At 38.5% G+C, this 22,403-nt stretch overlaps 1 protein-coding gene across 4 annotated transcripts in view; it reads right to left on the reverse strand.

Moving 5' to 3' along the window:
• Positions 1-22,403, reverse strand: part of ATP2A2 (ATPase sarcoplasmic/endoplasmic reticulum Ca2+ transporting 2) — a 61,409-nt gene that overhangs the window by 18,018 nt on the left and 20,988 nt on the right. For 3 of the 4 annotated variants that reach the window (XM_065889701.1, XM_065889698.1, XM_065889700.1), the window contains 4 exons: positions 10,276-10,356; positions 8,032-8,117; positions 6,660-7,124; positions 516-604 (listed from right to left, as the gene is read on the reverse strand). In XM_065889701.1, the coding sequence (XP_065745773.1) occupies positions 516-604; positions 6,660-7,124; positions 8,032-8,117; positions 10,276-10,356 (721 nt within the window). The remainder of the gene's footprint in view (positions 1-515; positions 605-6,659; positions 7,125-8,031; positions 8,118-10,275; positions 10,357-22,403) is intronic. The other variant, XM_065889699.1, reaches the window with a different exon arrangement.

The raw sequence follows: 22,403 nt of genomic DNA on the forward strand, positions 1-22,403 counted from the left end.
AAGAAATCTGATGCTGGAGACAGAATATGTCTCTGGTATCAGCAGTCAATCAGTAAAGACCAGGAATTCTTAGTTAATGAAATTCCTCCACCACTGGTATCAATGAAAAACAAACAGGAATTCCCTGGTGGTCCAGTGGTTAGGACTCGGTGCTCTCACTGCCAGGGCCCTGGGTCCAATTCCTGGTCAGGGAACTAAGATCCCACAAGCCGAGTAGGGTGACCAAAAAACCAAACCAAAACCAAAACCAAAACCAAACCAAACCAAACCAGAAACCCCACTTGAAAATTTAGGCTTCAAAAGATGAAAAAGGGTCACTGGCTTATACAACCTGTAATGTCAATTTCAATTTCCAAAGTATGTATTATCAATTTTGTTTTTAAAGAAAATGAACTACTCTGATAAACATGAGCCACATTAGGAAAACTGTCTGAACATTTTAGAGACACTGCAAGTCTATACAAGCACCAAACTACCAGAGTGGAGCCTTTAAAAGACAAGGAGGGATTACTCACATTTCTCCGATAGGTGCATATGTTGATCCAGTTATGGTAAACTCATTAAGGGAACAAGTATCACTGTCAACTTTGTCCAGAATGAACATCTACAGAAAAAAAAAAGCCTAAGTGTTGAAAAGGTATAAAAAATATGCTAGAAAAAACATATAACATTTGCTAAGACAAAAGGCCTTTCTCACTTAAGTATAAATGTTAATGAAAGTGATTAATTGAAGCTCAGCATGAGGAATATTGTCCCTTATTCCAGCTGGACACTATTAAGACTGCCTCCCCCATCCACCTAACAGTCTGAGAAACAGCATCACTGAGGAGCTAAATAAATAACAAGCAGCAACAGCACCAGACACAGAAGAGAACCCACGTGATATCTGAGTTATGAGGACTCTGGGTCAGTCAATTCCAAGACTCAGCAGTACTCTTTGGAATGCTCAGAATTCCAAATTTCAAATGGCTGGCTGAGGAAGTGACACAGGTATTCCTGTCTTAGAGCTAACAGTAAAAGCCTAGGAAGAATAAACTCACGTTTCAGAGTTGCATAAAAACTCCCCAAGTAAAGTAAGACAAACTGCTTCTCTACTTCTTCCTACTTATTTTTATTGTGGCAACAGCTCATTTTCTATGAAGTTGCACAACTACGTGCACACAGTAAGGAGCCCGCAGAGCTGAATGAACTGACGCTACCAAGACAATACAGATGGAAGCAGGCTTAGGAAAGAATTCTTAATTTTACAGAATAATAAAGTGACATAAGCTAGTTTCTTAAAGATGGCTTTTTTTTCTTGGTTTGTTTTCCAATTATAATTCAGAAGTCCAGTTTGGAATGATCAAACCATTCTACAATAAGGAATTTTTAAAATGTTAAACTAAAGTAAAAAAGGGCCATGTAATGCTTTAAAAACATCTTTTCAGAGCATTCTGACTCTGCTCATTTTTATTTTAAAATAACTTCTTTTGCCTCATAAGATTTGCTTATTATAGCACATACTTTTTTCCCCCACATCTTTATTGGAGTATAAATGCTTTACAATGTTGTATTAGTTTCTGTACAACAAAGTGAATTGGCTATATGCATACATATATCCCCATATCCCCTCCCTCCCACCCTCCCTTATCCCATCCCTCTAGGTCGTCACAAAGCAAGGAGTTGATCTCCTTGTGCTATGCAGCAGCTTCCCACTACCCATCCATTTTACATTTGATAGTGTATATACGTCAATTATAGCACATACTTTTAAATTCCAAAAGCTTCATTTCAAAAGTACACTCAGAACTAAATCAACCTTGGAACTGAACTAAAGCTATGAGTAAGACAAAACGATTTTTTTAAAAATTAAAATATACAAGTAAAACTGTGATGACTCCTGATAAAAGGTGTTAGTTCAAACACATATAACTGGTGTGTCAAATGAGGAAAAGATTCATGTCCAAGGTCACATGCAGCAAGATCACCAATCCCTACAACTTCTAACAGTTACAACATCTAAAAAAGGAAGCTTGGCACAAAGCTCTTTCCAAAGACGTCTGACATTTACAGAAGAGGAAACAAAGGACTAGAGAGGTTAAATGATGTGCTCACAGTTACACAATTATTAAGTGGAAGAGAAAGAACCAGGTTTACCAATGTTTCCCATCAGAAAATTCAAGTTTACTTTTCTATTAAAAGTTGTGCGACCCTCGGACATGTCACAACTTCTCAGAGCCTAAGTTTTCTAACCTCTTGAGCAGGATTACCATACGATTCAAATAAAGTCACATGTGAAAATTAACTGCACTAAGCCTTACCAAAGCAAGTTGGCATTATTATTACTATACACCATGCCATTTCTTTAATGACACTGTTTATAAAAGTGAAACTCTTTGGGTCTATACCAGAGTTCAAAATATTCTAAAACATTCAGAATTCTAACACACACCAACTAAATCTGAATGCACACGGGCATTTTAGACTGCAAGCCAGTAAACCATTTAGAAACTGCATGATGAAAGTATCCCGAAGTCAAGGGCAGTTATGCAATCCACTGCAAGAAACCTCCTGTAGAATACTGATTAGCATCAGCTTTCTGTCGCCAAATGTAGAACAGAACAAAGAGCCAAGAAGCTATTTCTTTAATAGAACATTTTAAATCAAATCATTTAAGGGAAAATGTAAGAACAAAAACATTTTTATCATGGATTGTGTTTTAGTCTTAGTTTGAAGTCTGAAGCTGCCACAATCTTACCATTTTTTAAAGATTACAATTTCACACACTGCTTTACCTTCATGGATATAAGGACTATTCTGAGGAATTAAAGCTTACAGTCTAAGTTTAAACAATTTCCTGGGGGAAACCAAACAGATAAAATGAAATTCCCTTTCTCTCCCCCAATCAATCAGCTTTTAGCGGACAACTAGCTTTTAGCAGATTCGTCCAACGTTTTTTGGTTCCAAGGAAAGAGAACTTAGGTAGCTCAGTTACACCCTGCATCTACTCAAGAAACTCAAGACAAGCTAGAAGGTTACCACTTGAGAGAACACCCCAGTGTGTTTTAAACACTTGTCCATTCACTCTAAATCTGGGTTTTGGACAACACAAAAAGTTGAGGGTCGGTGTATCAAAAAAATACCATGACTATAAATTTGGCAAGAAAAAGATTCAGAGGGTTCACTGTATTAAAACAAGAACAATTTCCAGTGCTAAAAAAACATTAACTAAAACCTGGAGATAAGGCCAAGGGGAGGATGGCATGTCCTTTCAATGTCATTCAGAAGCATTACTTAACAAGCACACTCAAAGATTTAGTGTTTTGGAAAAATTTAACATTCTTTCACTGTGCTATTATTAAGGGCTCATGTTTTATGAAGTTGTGGCTTTTTCTCCTGTATAAAAGATAACCTTAGTTTTACTGCCCTATAGGATATTAACCAGTTTTTGTAATCAAACACACATCAATTCTATTCTAATACTGAGCACACTTCCTCACATGATCCTGTAACCAGTTTTACTATCTTACTGATTCTCCCTCATTGAATTAATGAGCCAAACAGAATCTTTGACATGTGTCCACTCAATATTTGTATGAGCTGTGTACCTTTTGGAAAATTACTTTGACTTGTACATAGTAGTAGTAGTTTTTTTGTGTGCGTGTGTCAATTTTGTATTTAATTTATCCTTCCAGTTTTACTGAGATATAAGTGACATACAGCACTGTATAAGCTTAAGGTATACAGCACAATGATCTGACTTATGATCATCATGAAATGATTATCACAGTAAGTTTAATGAACATCATCTAATATATACAAAATAAAAAAGTTTTCTCCTTGTGATGAGAACTCTTAAGATTTACTCTCTTGACAACTTTCATATATAACGTACAGCTAATTATATTTATCATGTTGTACCATTACATTCCCTAAGACTTATTTATCCTATAACTTTGTACCTTTTGATCACCTTCATCCAATTCCTCCCCCTCCCACCCACACCTCCGCCTCTGATAATCACAAATTTGATCTCTTTTCCTATGCTTGTTTTTGAAGTGTAATTGACCTAAAACTTCCCGGTGCATGGGATAGTGATGCGATACTTCTACACATTTCAAAATGATCATCATGATAAGTCTAGTTCTCATCTGTCACCATACAAAGATATTACATTATTATTGACTGTGTTCCCTGCACTCTACATTTCATACCCATGACACACTTATTCTGTAACTGGAAGTTTGTATCTCAATTTCCCTCATCTGTTTCTCTCATACCCCCACCTCAAAGTTGTTTAAACAAAACCTAGGGAAATTGAATTACATGAAAGAACTTCATTCAGCTGTACCATTACATTATTTCTTTAGTTCTTATTTTGCTAAGGGAAGGTTTAAAGTTTTTAATTTTATCCCCAAGTGATGGTCAAAACAACCTAAGAAAGGAAGGATGAACACAGAGAATGAAGCAAGTTAAAGCAATTATTTACTTTTCAAGAAGAAAACATGTCTCATTCAATGTGTTAAGGAAGTACCAATTAGAATTTTATGTAGGCAGGTAACTAGCTGGTTTATAGAACTCTTCCTTTGAAGCTCGTGTTAACGTACATACACTTAGAGGGAGAAGAACAGGGAAATAAAGTAAGCACAGTCACCTAACACATTTACAGACTGCTTACAGTTATTTCCCCAGTACAAAATATCAGCCATGTAAGTAACCTTTATTTCATGAAATAATTTTGGGAATTAAATGATTAATTCCTCTGGAGTATAAGAAATTACCCTTGGGCTCAAGCTACACATACAACCCAATTTGCTTAAAGCACATAAAAAGGTATCAAATTATAAATCAAAGGTTTTAAGATCCAGCAATCCCACTCCTGGGCATGTATCCAGAAATGATGAAAAGATATATGCACCCAGTGTTCATAGCAGCACTATTTACAATAGTCAAGACACAGAGGGGGACTTCCCTGGTGGCGCAGTGGTTAAGAATCTACCTGCCAATGCAGGGGACACGGGTTCGAGCCCTGGTCTGGGAAGATCCCACATGCCGTGGAGCAACTAAGTCCATGTGCCACAGCTACTGAGCCTGCTCTCTAGAGCCTGCGGGCCACAAGTACTGAGCCTGCATGCTGCAACTACTGAAGCCTGTACACCTAGAACCCGTGCTCCGCAACAAGAGAAACCACCGCAATAAGAAGCCTGCGCACCGCAACAAAGAGTAGTCCCTGCTCACCGCAACTAGAGAAAGCCCATGCGCAGCAACGAAGACCCAACGCAGCCAAAAAAAAAAAAAAAGAAAAAAAGAAAAAAAGAAAAAAAGACATAGAGGGACTTCCCTGGTGGTCCAGTGGGTAGGACTCCACGCTCCCAATGCAGGGGGCCCAGGTTCAATCCCTGGTTGGGGAGCTGGATCCAGCACGCATGCCACAACTAAGAGTTCGCATGCCGCAACTAAGAGCCCACATACAAAGAAGTCTGCATGCTGCAACTAAAAAAAAGATCTTACATGCTGCAGCTGAGGCCCAGCACAGCAAAGAAAGGAAGAGGGGTAGGGAGGCAGGGAGGGAGGGAGGAAGACATGGGAAGAAACCTAAGTATCTGTCCATCGATAGATGAATGGATAAGGAAATGTGGTATATAGATATACAATGGAATGTTACTCAGCCATAAAAAAGAATAAAAATAATGCCACTTGTTATATGTGGAATCTAAAAAAAAGGGTATAAATGAACTTATTTACAAAACAGAAGTAGAGTTATGGATGTAGAAAACAAACTTATGGTTACCAGGGGACAAGCAGTGGGGGGGATAACATGGAAGACTGGGATTGACATACACACACTTCTATATATAAAATAGATCACTAATAAGAACCTGCTGTATAACACAGGGAACTCTATTCAGTACTCTGTAATGGCCTATATGGGAAAAGAATCTAAAAAAAAAAGCAGGTATATGTATATGCGTAACTGATTCACTTTGCTATACACCTGAAACTAACACATTGTAAATCGACTATACTCCAATAAAAATTTTTAAAAAAAGGAAAAAATAATGTCACTTGCAGCAACATGGATGGACCTAGAGATTATCATACTAAGTGAAGTAAGTCAGAGAAAGACAAATATAATATCGCTTGTATGTGGAATCTTAAAAAAAAAAAAAAAGACACAAATGAACTTATTTACAAAACAGAAATAGACCCAGAGACATAGAAAACAAACTTATGGTTACCGGAGGGGGAGGGGGAGGAGGGATAAATTAGGAGTTTGGGATTAACATATACCTGCTACTATATATAAAACAGATAACCAACAAGGACTTACTGTATAGCACAGGGAACTATACTCAATATTTTCTAATAACCTCTAAGGGGAAAGAATCTAAAAATTATATATATAACTGAATCACTTTGCTGTATACCCAAAACTAACACAACACCGTAAACCAACAGTACTTCAATAAAAATAAAATAAAAAAATAAATCACACAGGGAGCTCTACTTCACTTCGCTGTACAGTAGAAACTAACAATATCGTGAAACAACTATACATTGATAAAAAAACATAGTAATTAAAAAAATAATAAATCGAAGGTTTTGATGGCACGAAGGCATATTCTTAGGATGAATCAACAACCATAACCTGCAAAGATTCTGAAACTACTCCCACTTACCCTGCAGACTGACATCTGGTTCGTTGTCAGTGTACCAGTCTTGTCTGAGCAGATAACAGAAGTACAACCAAGGGTTTCCACGGAAGGGAGACTTCGAACAATGGCATTTTTCTTTGCCATTCTGCGAGTTCCAAGAGCCAGACAGGTGGTGATGACAGCAGGCAGACCTTCAGGAATGGCTGCTACAGCCAGGGCCACAGCAATTTTAAAGTAGTAAATAGCACCTCTGATCCAGGAGCCTCCATGAACTGGGTCATTGAAGTGTCCAATGTTTATGATCCAGACTGCAATGCATATAAGGGAGATGACTTTGGACAGCTGTTCCCCAAACTCATCTAGTTTCTGCTGGAGGGGTGTTCTCTCCTGTTCCGTGGCCACCATTTCATCCCGGATCTTGCCAATTTCAGTGTTCACTCCAGTTGCCACCACCACTCCCATGGCTTTGCCGGCAGCAATGTTTGTACCCTAGGACAGAAGTAGAGAAATGGTTACAAGACTAACACCACACCCAATTTAAATACTGACTAGTAAACTCAGACTTGTGTGGATTTTCAAGAGGGCACCAAGATTCTCTCACCACATTCTACTGGGCCTTCCAGTGGCAACCAGCCATCTAACTTTGATGATGAGCAATATCTCATGCAGGCAGTGTGGTCCATCTCTCTCTGATTTGATTCTCCATGAAATCAGAATGGTACCTACTTGCCCCAGAGCCCTCCACACCGGCCACCTTGAATCTCTATTCACAATACTGAGCCTGGCTTGCAGACTAGCTTTGGCCTGGGACAGCGCTTAACCCCTCTGTGTTCCTGACTTTTCATACTTCATACAGCTCTCAACCCTAAGCATTCTCCACCTCTGGCTCCAACAACTCAACCCCTCCTACTTTTATCACCCATAATAAGAAGGGCAACCAGGACCATATGGGCTGTCCTTGAGGACCTCCACTTAAGCACTAGTATTCAAAGATCAATACAATCAAGTGTAAGGTTCCCCCCACCCCATTTTAATTCCTAAATGTTGGAAGAACAGGGCTTCATTATTTTCATTGTAGCTCTACTTTTTTTACTTACTATGGGGTGGTTAGAGTCCCATGCTAACCCACAAAAGCCCACTACTTGAAATACCACTTTAAGTTCTAAACAAACGAAAAGTATAAATTTCTCAACTTTCTATTTCAAAAAAATTTAACAGAAAAATTGAAGTAGTACAATGAACATCCATTCCATTTTCACCCAGACTCACCAATTATTAATGGTTTGCCACATTTGCTTTTCTCTAAACACAGGTTGTAAACTACACACAGTTATCATCCACATCATTTTGAAAACATCCCTTTATAGGCTAAGTCTTTTCCAAACAAAGTACTCACAGAAAAGAGCATGTTCTTCTTATCTTGATTGACGGCCCGTGGGTCAGGGACGGGATCAGTGTGCTTGATGACAGAGACAGATTCACCTAAGCAGATTGTGATACAGAAGGTTTGTTTAGATCTGTGCAGTGTGCACCTAGAACCTTGGTACCCTCATCCGCTCATGCCACTACCACTCTCAGGAAAAAGAAAGAAAGGCCCAATTCATTCAAAAGAACATAAACTAGTAAAATTCAGTAATAGAAACTAATTTCAAAGAAAAAAAAATCAAAATAAAGGAATTTAATTTTGAAGTAAAATCCCAGTCAATTACCTTTATTTTCTTGAATAACTATATAAATTTAGTTCATTTTCAGGTATCATTTTATACTCTAATATTATGAATGTAGATTTGTTGTATATTTATATACACATACACTCTGATACTTAAGGTGAAAGTATATTTACTTTTAACAAAATAAACAAACTGTAGGTACAGTATATGAATACTGAGGATCATCCACTGGAAAGTCTGTTTTTGTTTAATAATGCCAAAGATGAGAAATGAAAACATTGTTCTAGAAATATCTGCACGCAGTAATCAGACCATTCTATTTCAATAAACCAAAATGAAAAACAGCAAGAGACTAAGAAGTAAGTCTACTAAGAAGTAAGTAGAAGTCTCTAAGAAGTAAGAGACTACTTCTTAGAACTTTCACAATGTCTGAATCTGGTTTCAACTTAACATCACTTATGAAATGCAGTTGATTCTTGAAAACCGCAGGAGTTAGGGGCACCATCCCTCTGCACAGTCATAAACCTGCACAGAACTTATGGTTGGCCCTCCGTATACGCAATTCCTCTATATTTGCGGTTCTGCATCTGAGGATTCAACCAACTAGTATAGTAAGTACTGTAGTATTTACTATTGAAAAAAATCCGCAGATAAGTGAACCCACACAATTCAAACCCATGTTATTCAAGGATTAACTGTATATAATGAGGGTGAAATATGGCCCTAGTTGTTAGGTCAAATTCCAGGTAGGAAATTTCACTCTCAAAATTTAACAAAAGAATCTGGTTCTTCAATCTAGCCTAAAACTAGAGTATGACTTTTAAACAAAAAAACAACATTCAAGAAACTCTACGGAAAGTTTTAAAATGGAAATTATTTTTGTAGGCACAATATGAGAATTTCATACATTCAACCCAATCAATTCCCTACCATTTTATGGCTTAATCAGCTTCCAGGTTGTTGCTGCTAATGCGAGTTTTAGTAGATAAGCTATTCATAAAGAAACAATAAAAAACAGAGCCCAGGTTACTCATATCCCTACTTCTATGACATGAGTTGCTTTTCAAAACTAATAATCAGATAAATCTTTGAATGTTATGTTTACTCTCTATTTAATTCAGGTTAGCATTGTGTTTAATCTTCTGACCACCTTACTTCCATCCAGTTAATATGAACCCTCCACCCTAGACTGTGCCTGTATCAAACAAAAATGGGAAAATGTTCCAAACAATCCCAAATCTAAGTGTGCAAACTTTAGGTAGTAAACATTCACCATTTTGGAGGGTGCTAACTTTTGTTAATTGTACATCTGATTATTGCAAAGTATGTCAGATGTGAGATTAGCATTCCTGGAGTCTGTATTTTTCCTGCTTGGAAAAAGAACACTAAGTAATTAATGCACTTTCCACAAAACAGAGAGACAACAACACTACTTCAACCTTAAGAATATTACCTCTGCTACTGAAGGAATTTGTAACCCTTTAAAAATTTTTTAAAAGGTAAGTTTAAATCAAAACTAATTTTTAATAAAATTTAAAGATAAATAGGCCTTATGAGATGAAAGCCAATTGTTTTTAAATCATAGCTTTACCTCATGTATTGGCAAAAAGCCTAACTGATAAAGCATTAAGAAATAAATATCCTGGAGAGGATTAAGAGACAGTGGTGGGCTTCCCTGGTGGCACAGTGGTTGAGCGTCTGCCTGCCGATGCAGGGGACACGGGTTCGTGCCCCAGTCTGGGAAGATCCCACATGCTGCGGAGCAGCTAGGCCCGTGAGCCATGGCCGCTGAGCCTGCACGTCTTGAGCCTGTGCTCCGCAATGGGAGAGGCCACAGCAGTGAGAGGCCCACATAGCGCAAAAAAAAAAAAAAAAAAAAAGACAGTGGGGCAAGAAGTCAACTCAATTATTAGCATGGAATCTGAGGGAGCCTTCAGAAATTCAACAACATTCCAATACATAATATTTACCTGTGAGAATTGACTGGTCAACTCTTAGAGTAGTAGATCTGATGGAAGTTAATCTTATATCAGCAGGAACTTTGTCACCAACTAATTGGGGAGGAAAAAAAGTCAGCTAAAATAAGCAACTTTTGCAATCATGTTACATAAAGAAAAATCTGTCTCCAAATCAAACACAATTTTTAAAGGAAATAAATAGCCTGTATACAGCACAAATATATAAAAATCTGCTATAGGGAATTCCCTGGCAGTCCAGTGGTTAGGACTCCGAGCTCCCACTGCAGGGGGCACGGGTTTGATCCTGGGGAACTAAGATCCCGCAGGCCACATGGCATGGCAGGGAGGGGAAAAAAAAAAAATCTGCTACAATAAGCAATATAATCAACTTATTCTCAGGGTCATAAAAACTCTTCCTGGATAGATACAAGATTTGAAGTACACAAGAAGAGAATAATGATACTCGGGCAAACAGCTCTAAGTACACAATATTTGCACACCTACACACACACACAGCATGGTGAAGGGGACTGAATTGTACAAGCCATGATTTATTCCACTAAGAAAGCCAAATTACCATGAACAGGAAACATGCCTCTATAAAAAGATGTTCAATTAGTATCACTCACAAAAGAAAAGCAAGATAAAACTACACAGAGAGACCACTTTTAAACTATCAAATTGACAAAGGAGTTGAGAAAAATGCACCAAGTTTGAAAGGATGTATAGAAACGGCTTCTTATACAGGGTGACTGTAAGATGTGGAAAGTTTAGTTTTAATAAGCAAAAAAAAGACAAACCAAAACAAAACCAGAGGCACAAATCATTTAGAGGCAAGTGCATGAGCAGATATTAATGAAAACTCGGTGTTAGTGCACTAACAAGGATAAACTGAATATGTCACTAAACATACCATGTAATGTTAGTAACCCTTTAGTATTCTTAATTCAACTACACGTCCAGACTTTGTGACGACCCTATATACACTGCTGAGTACGAAGAAAAAAACTTACAAAATCTCTGGAGGGCAAACTGGCAATACATATCAAAACTGCAAAGCACAGGAGTTCCCTGGTGGTCCAGTGGTTGGGACTCCACGCTTTGCTTTCACTGCTGAGGGCGTGGGTTCGATTCCTGGTCGGGGACCTGGGATCCCCGCAAGCCGCATGACGCGGCCAAAAAAAAAAAAAAAAAAAAAAAAAAAATGCAAAGCACAATCTTTTTATCCCATAAATTCCACTACAAAGAATTTATTCTACAGATATGCTTGCTGTATGTGGTTAGTTTTTTTTTTATCAGCAGTAGAAAAAAGAGACAACTGTATTCATACTGAAGTAAAAAAACTTCCTCTAAGACATACTGTACATTAAGTGGGGAAAACACAAGTGTGAAGCATCATGTATGTGGAGCTCCACTGGTATGAGAACATACCTCTGGGAAGGTATAACAGACTTGTACCACTAGGGAGCAGGGCATGAGTGGCAGGAGACTTTTCACCTTGTACCCTTTGGTACCTTTTGAAGTTTGAATTATCAGATAAGTGAATAAACCTCTTGCAAAACCTCTAGAAGATCCTTAAGTCAACTGAGTTTTCTTTTCTGGGCCAAACAGTCCCTTTAACAGCTCTTAAACAGACCATGTCTTAGCCCCTTTCCTTGACGTACTTGAAGTAAATGCCACAACACAGACCCAGGAACAGATAAAGCCAATATTTCACCTGCACCTTGAGAACAATGCCCAGTGTACTGTAGGTGTTCAAATATTACTGGATGAGTTCGCATCAGTACCAAAGCAACTGGAGAGTAAAAAATAAGTATACAACAGCTTTCCCTGGCTTTCTGAAAGGTACTACAGTGGTTTTAGAAGTCTTATGCAAGGACAGCTAAAAGTCAAAACAATAAGCATAGTCCCCCCCTACAACTGCATATGGTATTTCTAAGTTAAATCTTAATTTTCAAGACTTACCCTACTATACTGAACTGTAACTGTCACTGGTTATACATAAACTGGCAAAAAGCCATTCTGTCCAAGAAGTATATTTATTTCATTTGTTAAACCTTTAGTTTAGTTCTAATTTTTCTGTATCTCAGAGCTTTTAAATTCAGGGAGAGTATGGTGTGCTTTCTGTGCTCTAGTTCATGAAACAACCCTATAACCTAAGTAGGAAATGTGGTCACAAGGTGGCACAGAAAGAGATTGCCAATATATAATCTCAAGAGGCAAAGATCATCCCTGCATTTGACTGCAGGGACACATTAAGTTAAGCTGAAATTCCTGCTGGAAATGCTTATGCAACAAACAGCAATATTCAGACTGAAGAAATTAGAACCTTTCATTTTAATATAATTCTACTCATACTACAATAAAGTAACCATACCCTAAACTTTAGTGACCTTCAACACCTAAAATACCCCATTAAGATAAAACTTTAAAATCAATTTAGGGAATTCCCTGGGAGTCCAGTTGTTAGGACTACACACATTCACTGCCAAGGGCACGGGTTCGATCCCTGGTTGGGGAACTAAGATCCTGCAAGCTGAACAGCATGGCGAAAAAATAAAATAAAATAAACTTAAAAAAAAAAACAAATTTTTTTCCGGGCTTCCCTGGTGGCGCAGTGGTTGAGAGTCCACCTGCCGATGTAGGGGACACGGGTTCGTGCCCCGGTCCAGGAAGATCCCACGTGCCGTGGAGCGGCTAGGCCCATGAGCCATGGTCACTGAGCCTGCGTGTCCGGAGCCCGTGCTCTGCAACAGGAGAGGCCACAGCAGTGAGAGGCCCGTGTACCGCAAAAAAAAAAACAAAAAACAAAAAACAACTTTTCCTGTATTAGTTCTGTTTGTCATAATTAATTTTATCCCACATGACCCTGAACATGAAAAGAATGCAAGTTCAATGATAAGCATATGACCCTAAATGGAAAAATTACCTGAAAATGTTCCTTTAAGGTCTGAAGCAATTTATGTCATGACGCTACAGGAGTGGAAAACTTCTAACATGGTACAGAGGTCGCCACAATCTATAAGCATGTCCGCACTGTTAACAACTGAACATAAACCAGCAATCTAAAAGCACAACGCCGGGAATTTCCTGGCGACCCAGTGGCTAGGACTCCTCACTTCCACTGCAGGGGGCACAGGGTTCGATCCCTGGTTGGGGAACTAAGATCCCGCATGCCAAGTGGTGCAGCCAAAAGAGAAAAAAAAGGCAGGGGGGGGAAGCAGAAGGCATCATTTTATACTGAAAGTTGAGTCTCTTACTTCTTTTTAAACAATTTCATATATTAGCCCTAGCTCACACTCTCATATACCTGGCCACAATTTAATTAAGGCCAGCAAATCTAATATTCAAATTGAGGACCCAAAAGTTTTATCTTGCCATTTACTTTGCTGTGTTTCAGTGGAAGCTTAGAGAATTAAAAATGAATGAAAAATGTGTTTTTGAGGCAAGAAATACCAAGATTAAATTTCTTTCCTGGGTAGCACAGTCAACATATAAGCTACTAGTTTAAGGTGGGATTGATACTATATATGCAGCATTTAAAATTATATTTAAACTGGCACTACAAAGAAACCAGCTATTTTTTCCCCTATATGTTTTAAATATATGAAGGCTGTCTCTTTGTTGCACAAAAATTGTATTCATATACATTTAATTATTGGTTAAATATTCAAGAATGAGTCAAATGTAAAATGCTAATGGAGGCACTTCCCTGGTGGCGCAGTGGTTGAGAATCCGCCTGCCAATGCAGGGGACATGGGTTCAAGCCCTGGTCCGGGAAGATACCACACGCCGCAGAGCAACTAAGCCTGTGTGCCACAACTACTGAGCCTGTTCTCTAGAGCCTGTGAGCCACAACTACTGAGCCTGCGTGCCATAACTACTAACGCCTGTGCGCTAGAGCCCGTGCTCCGCAACAAGAGAAGCCACCGCAATGAGAAGCCCGTGCACCTCAGCGAAGAGTAGCCCCCGCTCACCACAACTAGAGAAAGCCCGTGCACAGCAACAAAGACCCAACACAGCCAAAAATAAATAAGTTTAAAATGTTGGTGGAACAAGTGACTGGGAAGTCCTTAAAAACTGATCTCAAGGGCTTCTCTGGTGGCACAGTGGATGAGAGTGCGCCTGCCGATGGAGGGGATGCGGGTTTGTGCCCCCGTCCGGGAAGCTCCCACATGCCGCAGAGCGGCTGGGCCCGTGAGCCATGGCTGCTGAGCCTGCGCGTCCGGAGCCTGTGCTCCGCAACGGGAGAGGCCACAACAGTGAGAGGCCCACGTACCGCAAAAAAAAAAAAAAACAAAAACTGACCTCAAGCTCTTCTTCACTTTTCTTCCATCCTGTAACAGCCATTCTAAAATTAAGAGATGACCTGGGGGCCTTTTATAAACTACAGAATCTCAGGACCTGCTCTTCAAGAGTCTGGGGTCCAGGAATTCATATTTTAAAGAAATTCTCCAAGCACACTAAAAAATTAATATAAGAAAAAAGAAAAGGCTTAGTACCTGGTGTCACAGATCCTGTGAAGGGCCTGTTTAGAATAGCCTTTACTATGTGCTGTTTCTCATGTGCCACGTATGCCACAGCTCTAGACCAAGAAGACCCTAAATCCCCCAACACTTGGGAAATGTACTACCTTAAAGTTTCACATTTAATTTGTTTCCATTATAAACCGATCTCTTTGTAGAAAGGTACTAAATAGCATAAATCCAAACTGGTTTTAAAAACCTGCCAAATTCTAGTATTCTCCTAGCTAGACAGACCCTCCCTCACATCATCTTGACCAACCCAACTCAAGTCCTCATTTTAGACAGGAAAAACTAAAGGTAGTAAGTAAAAGGAGCCTTACTTAAGGAACCTCAATTAATGAAAGACTTCCTTTATATTACTGTGTGACTCTGTGCTTTTTGTTTGTAGGAGTCAATTTAGGATTAAATCTGTTAGGAAGCTGGTTGTCTAAGGAAGTAAAAAATCCATGAAAGCAAAGATTCAATGAATACTTTTCCACTAAGACATAATTTTCCTTTGTCTGCAGGCTTCTGTGAATTCCAGACAGAGAGTTTTGTGCATGAGGAGTAGGCAGCCTGTTCTGATGATCACATCCAGTGATATTTCCCTGATGGGGAATGTCAGTGCCCTTAGGGCAAGTGGTAGTGGAAAATTCTTACTCTTGCCAAGGGGATGCTCTGCAATATTTTCCTCTGAAATTTTTTTTCTTTGTCTCTTGAGTTCAGGCAGTGTAATAAAAGAATAAACTCTGTTATAAACTACCTTCTATTTGTTTAACATCTGACACTTCAAATTCAGCTCTTGGCTCAAGTCTGTAGCTCTTTAAAACCTGCTATCACCGATTTCACTCTGAACAAATTCTTCAATGTATACTTTATGCTAGGTTACCAAGAAGGCGAGTAAAAGTCATTTAAAGGAAATTATTACTTGGCCACATTTTAGAATCGAATGAACACAAGCTTTCTTTACCTTAAAACCTAGGAAGGAGTCTTATAAAGCCAGGATACTTTAACATTGTTTATATCATTACGTCAAAAAGACTGATGGTTAAAATCAGCACTACTTAGAAAAAGTCTTTTTTGAATTGATTATATATAAGGAAAAAAATCTGGTTTATTGTGGCAAATTCTACCAGTTATTCAAATCTTTTTTTAAGAGAAAACTATACATAAGATCAGAAATTATCTCCTAAATACTACTACTGTTTCTGAGTTTAGATGGCTGAGGAAAAATGACCCACAATAGAATGAAGTAACCTAAATTACTTAAACATTTAACTATGACTCAAATACTTTCACTCTTTGCAATTTGGTTCATAAATTTTGTAGTCAGGAAGAATGGAATTCTTCACTTGAGAAGCCCTACTTGCCTACTTAAAACTACTTCTAGGCCTCAGGGTGAGCATGGAAGGAACATTACAAACTGCCATACTTTATACCATATTTGTTCCCAGTCTGGTTTTTTGGATGTATTATCTATGATGAAATGAAACTCATCTTTTAAAAATGCAGATATATAATTCTTTTCTTTAAAACCTTTGAACAGCTTCTTCCTACTAGACTTTAAATAGTTTAGTATCTTAACCATGGTTTTTAACACCCTCCACGACCCAATTGCTCTTACTTTTTATGACTCTCCCCTTCCCTCTAAGCTTCAAACAATACTCTTCAGTTCCTCAAAGTTCTGAGTCTTCACAAAAAGCAAGGCTTTCCTTGAACTTCCAAGATTAAGGGATACCAACCTAACAGAGAACTGTCCTTTCCTAACACTCACCACATTACATATTTGATGTGTCTTCCTCACTAGACTCAAAAGCTCCAAGAAGGCAGTCACTTAGTCACCACTGATTTCCCAGGTCCTGGTATTATGCTGGCACATAGTGGCTACCAAGTAAAATATTTGTTAAGGAATGAAGTACCTGCACACACATTATTTTCTTTAAAAAACAAGCATCAGAAACTTATGATAATTATCAAGTTGAAGAATGTCACAAAGCTTGGAACAACGAAAAAATCAGGATCCAAACAGACCTAAGACTTGGTTGAGCTGAATGAGGTTTAACAGTGATTGCTGCTTAAAATTTAGACTAAAAACAAAATACATGTATGCTAGTAGAGGACTAGATGTAGTGGGGAAAGAGAAGCATGAAAAAGACTCACGGGTTTTAGCTGGTAGGGCAATTAAGATTGCTAAAGAAATGTCCTTATGTATAAGAGTGGAGGATAAGGTCTAGAATATCAACCAGACTCCACTTACATTAACTGCATTCAAGTCTGGGCACCAAAAAAAGCCATCAAGATGGTAAAGGGTTTAAAAATAATTACAGGAACAACAGAAAGAGCCAAGACTAACCTGAAAATAAAAATTTTAGGATACACCACACCATTAACACTCAAGACTCCCAGTTCTACCATGAACTGCCACACGCTTTTGGACAAGTTGCACGCTCTCAGAGTTTTAGTTGAGGTCTCCCCCCAGCTCTAAAAGGGAGACGAATTTACCTTCAACTACGTAACAGGCCACCATAGGAGGAGGAATCAGACTTCTATGTGCTCCAAAGCAAAAAACTAACGTATAAAACAGACAAGTATATTTTAGCTCCTTATAAAGGAACATTTTATAATAAAACTGGTGTAATATATAAGTACCAATAAAAATGGCATGGCGGTTCCTGGACAGGCAAGTTTCCAGCTACCAGAATGGAAGATAGCCGGCTCATTAGATGCTGTGGAGGCAGCCCATCATTAGGCAAATTTAGAGTATACAATATCTGGGATACCAACATAAATTCCTCTTTATTACAAAAGTAAAGTATGCTTTTTACGAGGTGATAACCCATCCCTCGCTCCCTTCATCCAAATATCTAGCTGTTAACAGTATTTATCAGATACCTTTCTCTATGGATAACACTTATTAAAACTTCATTAAAATAAAAATCACAAACCTCCTTTTCCATTAGTATATACTTATCTCATTCTTTTTTAATGGCTACATAATAATAATACCGAAAGCTAAAGCAATAATCTCTAAAGCTAAACTTTGGAGAATGCTTATTCTATACCAAGCACTACTACAAGAGCTTTATGAGTTACTAACTCTTAATCTTCACAATTCTAGGGAAGGTCTGATTATCTTCATTCCCTGTTTACAGATGAGGAAAATGAGTCACAAAAGGCTAACTTGCTCAAGGTCACAGGTGTTTCATAGCCATACTGTGGATGGACTAAATTAATCAGTCACCATTTTCATAGCCATCTAGGTGTTTCCAATTTTCCTATTACAATGTTATACAGAGAACATCTTTGTGCACTTAGATTACTTCTGGAGAAAAGATTCACAGAAACAGAATTTTCCTACAAATGTATACTTCCACCAAAATTTATTTTCTTGCCATTTCCCCATACTCTCAATTCTGTATTTTTCTGACCACTGTTAACACCAAACACTTTATTTTTTAAAATTCTTTTATCATCTTCAAAACAAAAGTTGTTTTATATTTTTACATAGTCAAATCTGGTGATCTTGGTGGTTTTGTGTCACACTTAGGAAATGTGCTCCCTATATCATGTCTTTCTTCTAATTTTCCCCAAATCTTAATCACAATGATAAGGATTGGAAAGGTTGGCACTTATTGGTACTGTGACTATCACTGAGTCAAAGGGAGAGGGGAGAAGGGGAGGAGATGATTACAGGAAATGAGGAAATGCCAGCTCCATGAAATTCAGGTCAGCCTTCAAGATCAATCATGATATGATGATTGGGGAGATCTTTCCAAGTTCTTCATTTCTCATTGCTCTTAACGCTACTCTCACAGTGATGAATAAAGGGCTCTAGGTCTCAAAACCCTCTGCTTCTAATATATCCACGCTGATTTCTTTCTTTTTTCCCACGATGATTTCTGTTTTAGACTATTTGCTGTTCTGCTTATATACAAGCTCTTAAGATTAAGAACCTATATCTCTACACAAAGAGATATAATTTACGGGAACAACTAAAATAATGATTTCTACTGTTATTTGGTTACAGATGGCTTAGATCTACATCTCTAACTAGTCTTGTTCTCCCATCCTTCTTGTTGTGAAACAACTGCATATGGGGGAAAAGGCAAAAGACAACAAACCTTATTTGGTCATGTATCTTTGCTTCTATTTCTCTGAGCTGTGTTTAATCATTCTAGGAACAGGTGAAAACTGTTTATTCTAACAATATTCCAACACTACGTAAATTGCTTAATCAGACAATATTTTACTAACTAGACTGTTTAACTGTAATCGACTTCTCCCATTTTACTGAGATATAAACCAGCTGTAACACTGTAAGTTTAGGGTGTAAAACATCGGATATATACATACAATGTGAAATTACTACAATCAGTTAATATCCATCACCTCACAGTTCCAATTTTTTCCTTATGATGAGAACTTAAGATCTATTCTTAGCAACTTTCATATATGCACTATAGTTCTGTTACCTATAGTCATCATGCTGTACATTACATCCCAGAACACATTTGTCTTAAAACTGGAATTTGTACCTTCTGACCACCTTTACCCAATTCCCCCACTCCCCGCCCCTGGCAACCACCAATCTGATATACGTTTCTATGAGTTTGCTTTTTAAAAGATTTACATGTAAGTGAGATTACACAGTACTTGCCTTTCTCTGACTTATTTCACTTAAGATCCATCCATGTTGTTGCAAACAGCAGGATTTCCTTCATTTTTATGGCTGAATAATATTCTAGAGAGTGTGTGTGTACACACACCATTTTCTTTATCCATTTATCCACTGATGGATACTTAGGTTTTTACCATGTTTTTCCTATTATACACAAATGCTACAATGAACATAAGGGTGCAGACCTCTTAAGGAGAGTGATTTCATGTCTTCTGAATATATACCCCAGAAGTGGAATTGCTGGATTATATAGTATATAGCCATACCTTGCAGACACTGTGGGTTCAATTCCAGACAACCACAAAAGCAAATACTACAATAAAGAGAGCCACATGGAAGATTTTACACTATACTGTACTCTATTAAGTGTGCAACAGCATTGTCTAAAAAAAAATGGACATGTTAATTTAAAAAGACTTAATCACTTAAAAAAAAGCTAATCACCTGAGCCCTCAGTAAGTCAATCTTTTTGCAACAGTAACATCAAAGATCACAGATTAGGGCTTCCCTGGTGGCGCAGTGGTTGAGAGTCTGCCTGCCAATGCAGGGGACATGGGTTCAAGCCCTGGTCTGGGAAGATCCCACGTGCCACGGAGCAGCTGGGCCCGTGAGCTACAAATACTGAGCTCTGCGCGTATGGAGCCTGTGCTCTGCAGCAAGAGAGGCCGCGACAGTGAGAGGCCCGCGCACCGCGATGAAGTGTGGCCCCCGCTTGCCACAACTAGAGAAAGCCCTCGCACAGAAACGAAGACCCAACACAGCCAAAAATAAATAAATGAATAAATTTATAAAAAAAAAAAAAGATCACAGATCATAAAAATATAATAATAAAAAGTTGAAATATTTGCAAAAAATGCAGTATCTGCAAAGCACAATAAAGAGAAGCACAGTAAAACTGGGTATGCTTGTAACTTCATTTTTTAAAACCAAACAGCTAGAATCTTGGGGTGGATTTCTAGGGAGAAGGGCAAAAGAATCCCCTGCAATTGCATACAAGATTTTGAATACATGTATTTGGGGAAAGAGTCCATAGATTTCATTAATTTTTAGAGGACGTGTGATCTAGAAATGATTAAGAACTACTCCTATAGACTTCCCTGGTGGCGCAGTGATTAAGAATCTGCCTGCCAATGCAGGCAACACAGGTTCGAGCCCTGGTCCAGGAAGATCCCACATACCGCAGAGCAACTAAGCCCGTGCGCCACAACTACTGAGCCTGTGCACCAAAACTACTGAAGCCCGTGAACCCTAGAGCCCGTGCTCTGCAACAAGAGAAGCCACCACAATGAGAAGCCCACGCACCGCAACAAAGGGTAGACCCCGCTCACCACAACTAGAGAAAAGCTCATGCCCAGCAACAAAGACCCAACGCAGGCAAAAAAAAAAAAAAAAAAAAAAAAAAAAACAAAAAAAAAACACTAAAAACAGCCCTTGAAGGACTTCCCTGGTGGCAGAGTGGTAAGACTCGGCGCTCCCAATGCAGGGGGCCTGGGTCTGATCCCTACTCAGGGAACTAGATCCCACATGCATGCCGCAACTAAGAGTTTTGCATACCACAACCAAGGAACCCACCTGCTGCAACTAAGACCTGGCACAACCTAAGTAAACGACAACAAAAAAATAAAAATAAATATAAAAACAGCCCTTGAGCCAAGGATGATTTTCATTTTTAAAGTCTTGTTTAAAAAAAAATTTTTTCCCCCCTACAGAGACTGTTTGGGACCACAAAAGCCAAAATATTTACCAGGTAGCTCCGTTAAAAAAAGTTTGCCAACCCCTCTGCTCTACAGCACAGAATTAACTTTTCTGATATTTGTGTTAGGGAGCTCAACAGGTATGGATTAAGTGTTTGCTGACTGTTCAGTCAGGCTTCTCCTATCCATTTTTCTAAAAGCAAAAGAAAAAAAGGCTCATGGCCCCAGCTAAACGAATAAGGCTACATTATCTCAATCATATATCTTTTGAGCCAGAAAGCTCCTTAAGAGGCTACTCCAATTACCCAGTTTTGTAGAGATTAGGTTAATTTACTTTGTCCAGTGTCATATGGAATTAGGATAATAACACAGGTTCTTACATGAATCAGTCATCTTTCTGTTTTACAACTTTATCTTTTCTTTACCTCAAATGCTTGGAAATGCCACTTCATACATGTTACTAAATTTCATTACTGCAAGCTATCAAAAGTGAAACTTTTCTTCCCTTAAATAATCACCAAGTTTAAGAATTATTCTTTTCATTTAAAAAATCCTGAAATTGCTGGCACTACTGCTGAATATTTATTCTTCATTTTAGGAAATATAAAATCAACTTCTCCAGAACCTAAATAAAGCAAATGCAGTTTTATGTTGAGACTCATTTCTATCACCTACATAATCTTAAAATATGATTTATTCCAGAGTATACTACAGGACAGAAGTCATCTGAGGATATTTATGTCCTTGCGCTATTCATCAACTCTGGATTACCAAGATACAAGAAGTTTGTTTTAAACAATGCTGAAGGGACTTCCCTGGTGGCACAGCGGTTAAGCATCCGCCTGTCAATGCAGGAGACACGGGTTCGAGCCCTTGTCCGTTAAGATCCCACGTGCCGTGGAGCAACTAAGCCCATGCACCACAGCTACTGAGCCTGCACTCTAGAGCCCACAAGCCACAATTACTGAAGCCTGTGCTCCTAGAGCCCATGCTCTGCAACAAGAGAAGCCACCGCAATGAGAAGCCCACGCACCACAACGAATAGTAACTCCTGCTCACTGCAACTAGAGAAAGCCCGCGCACAGCAACGAAGACCCAACACCCCCAAAAATAAATTAAAAAAAAAAAAAAGCTGAAAAGTCGCCTTGAGAAGTCAGTAATATCCCTCCCATGCAAATACTGAAACCTCCCCAAATTCTAAAGTTAAAGAGTTTCATGACTATCATAGCTCGATTCACCTTGATAATATTGGCAGATAATACA

This window comes from Phocoena phocoena, chromosome 13 (genome assembly GCF_963924675.1).
Source record: "Phocoena phocoena chromosome 13, mPhoPho1.1, whole genome shotgun sequence".
In the NCBI taxonomy this organism is placed as follows: Eukaryota; Metazoa; Chordata; class Mammalia; order Artiodactyla; family Phocoenidae; genus Phocoena; species Phocoena phocoena.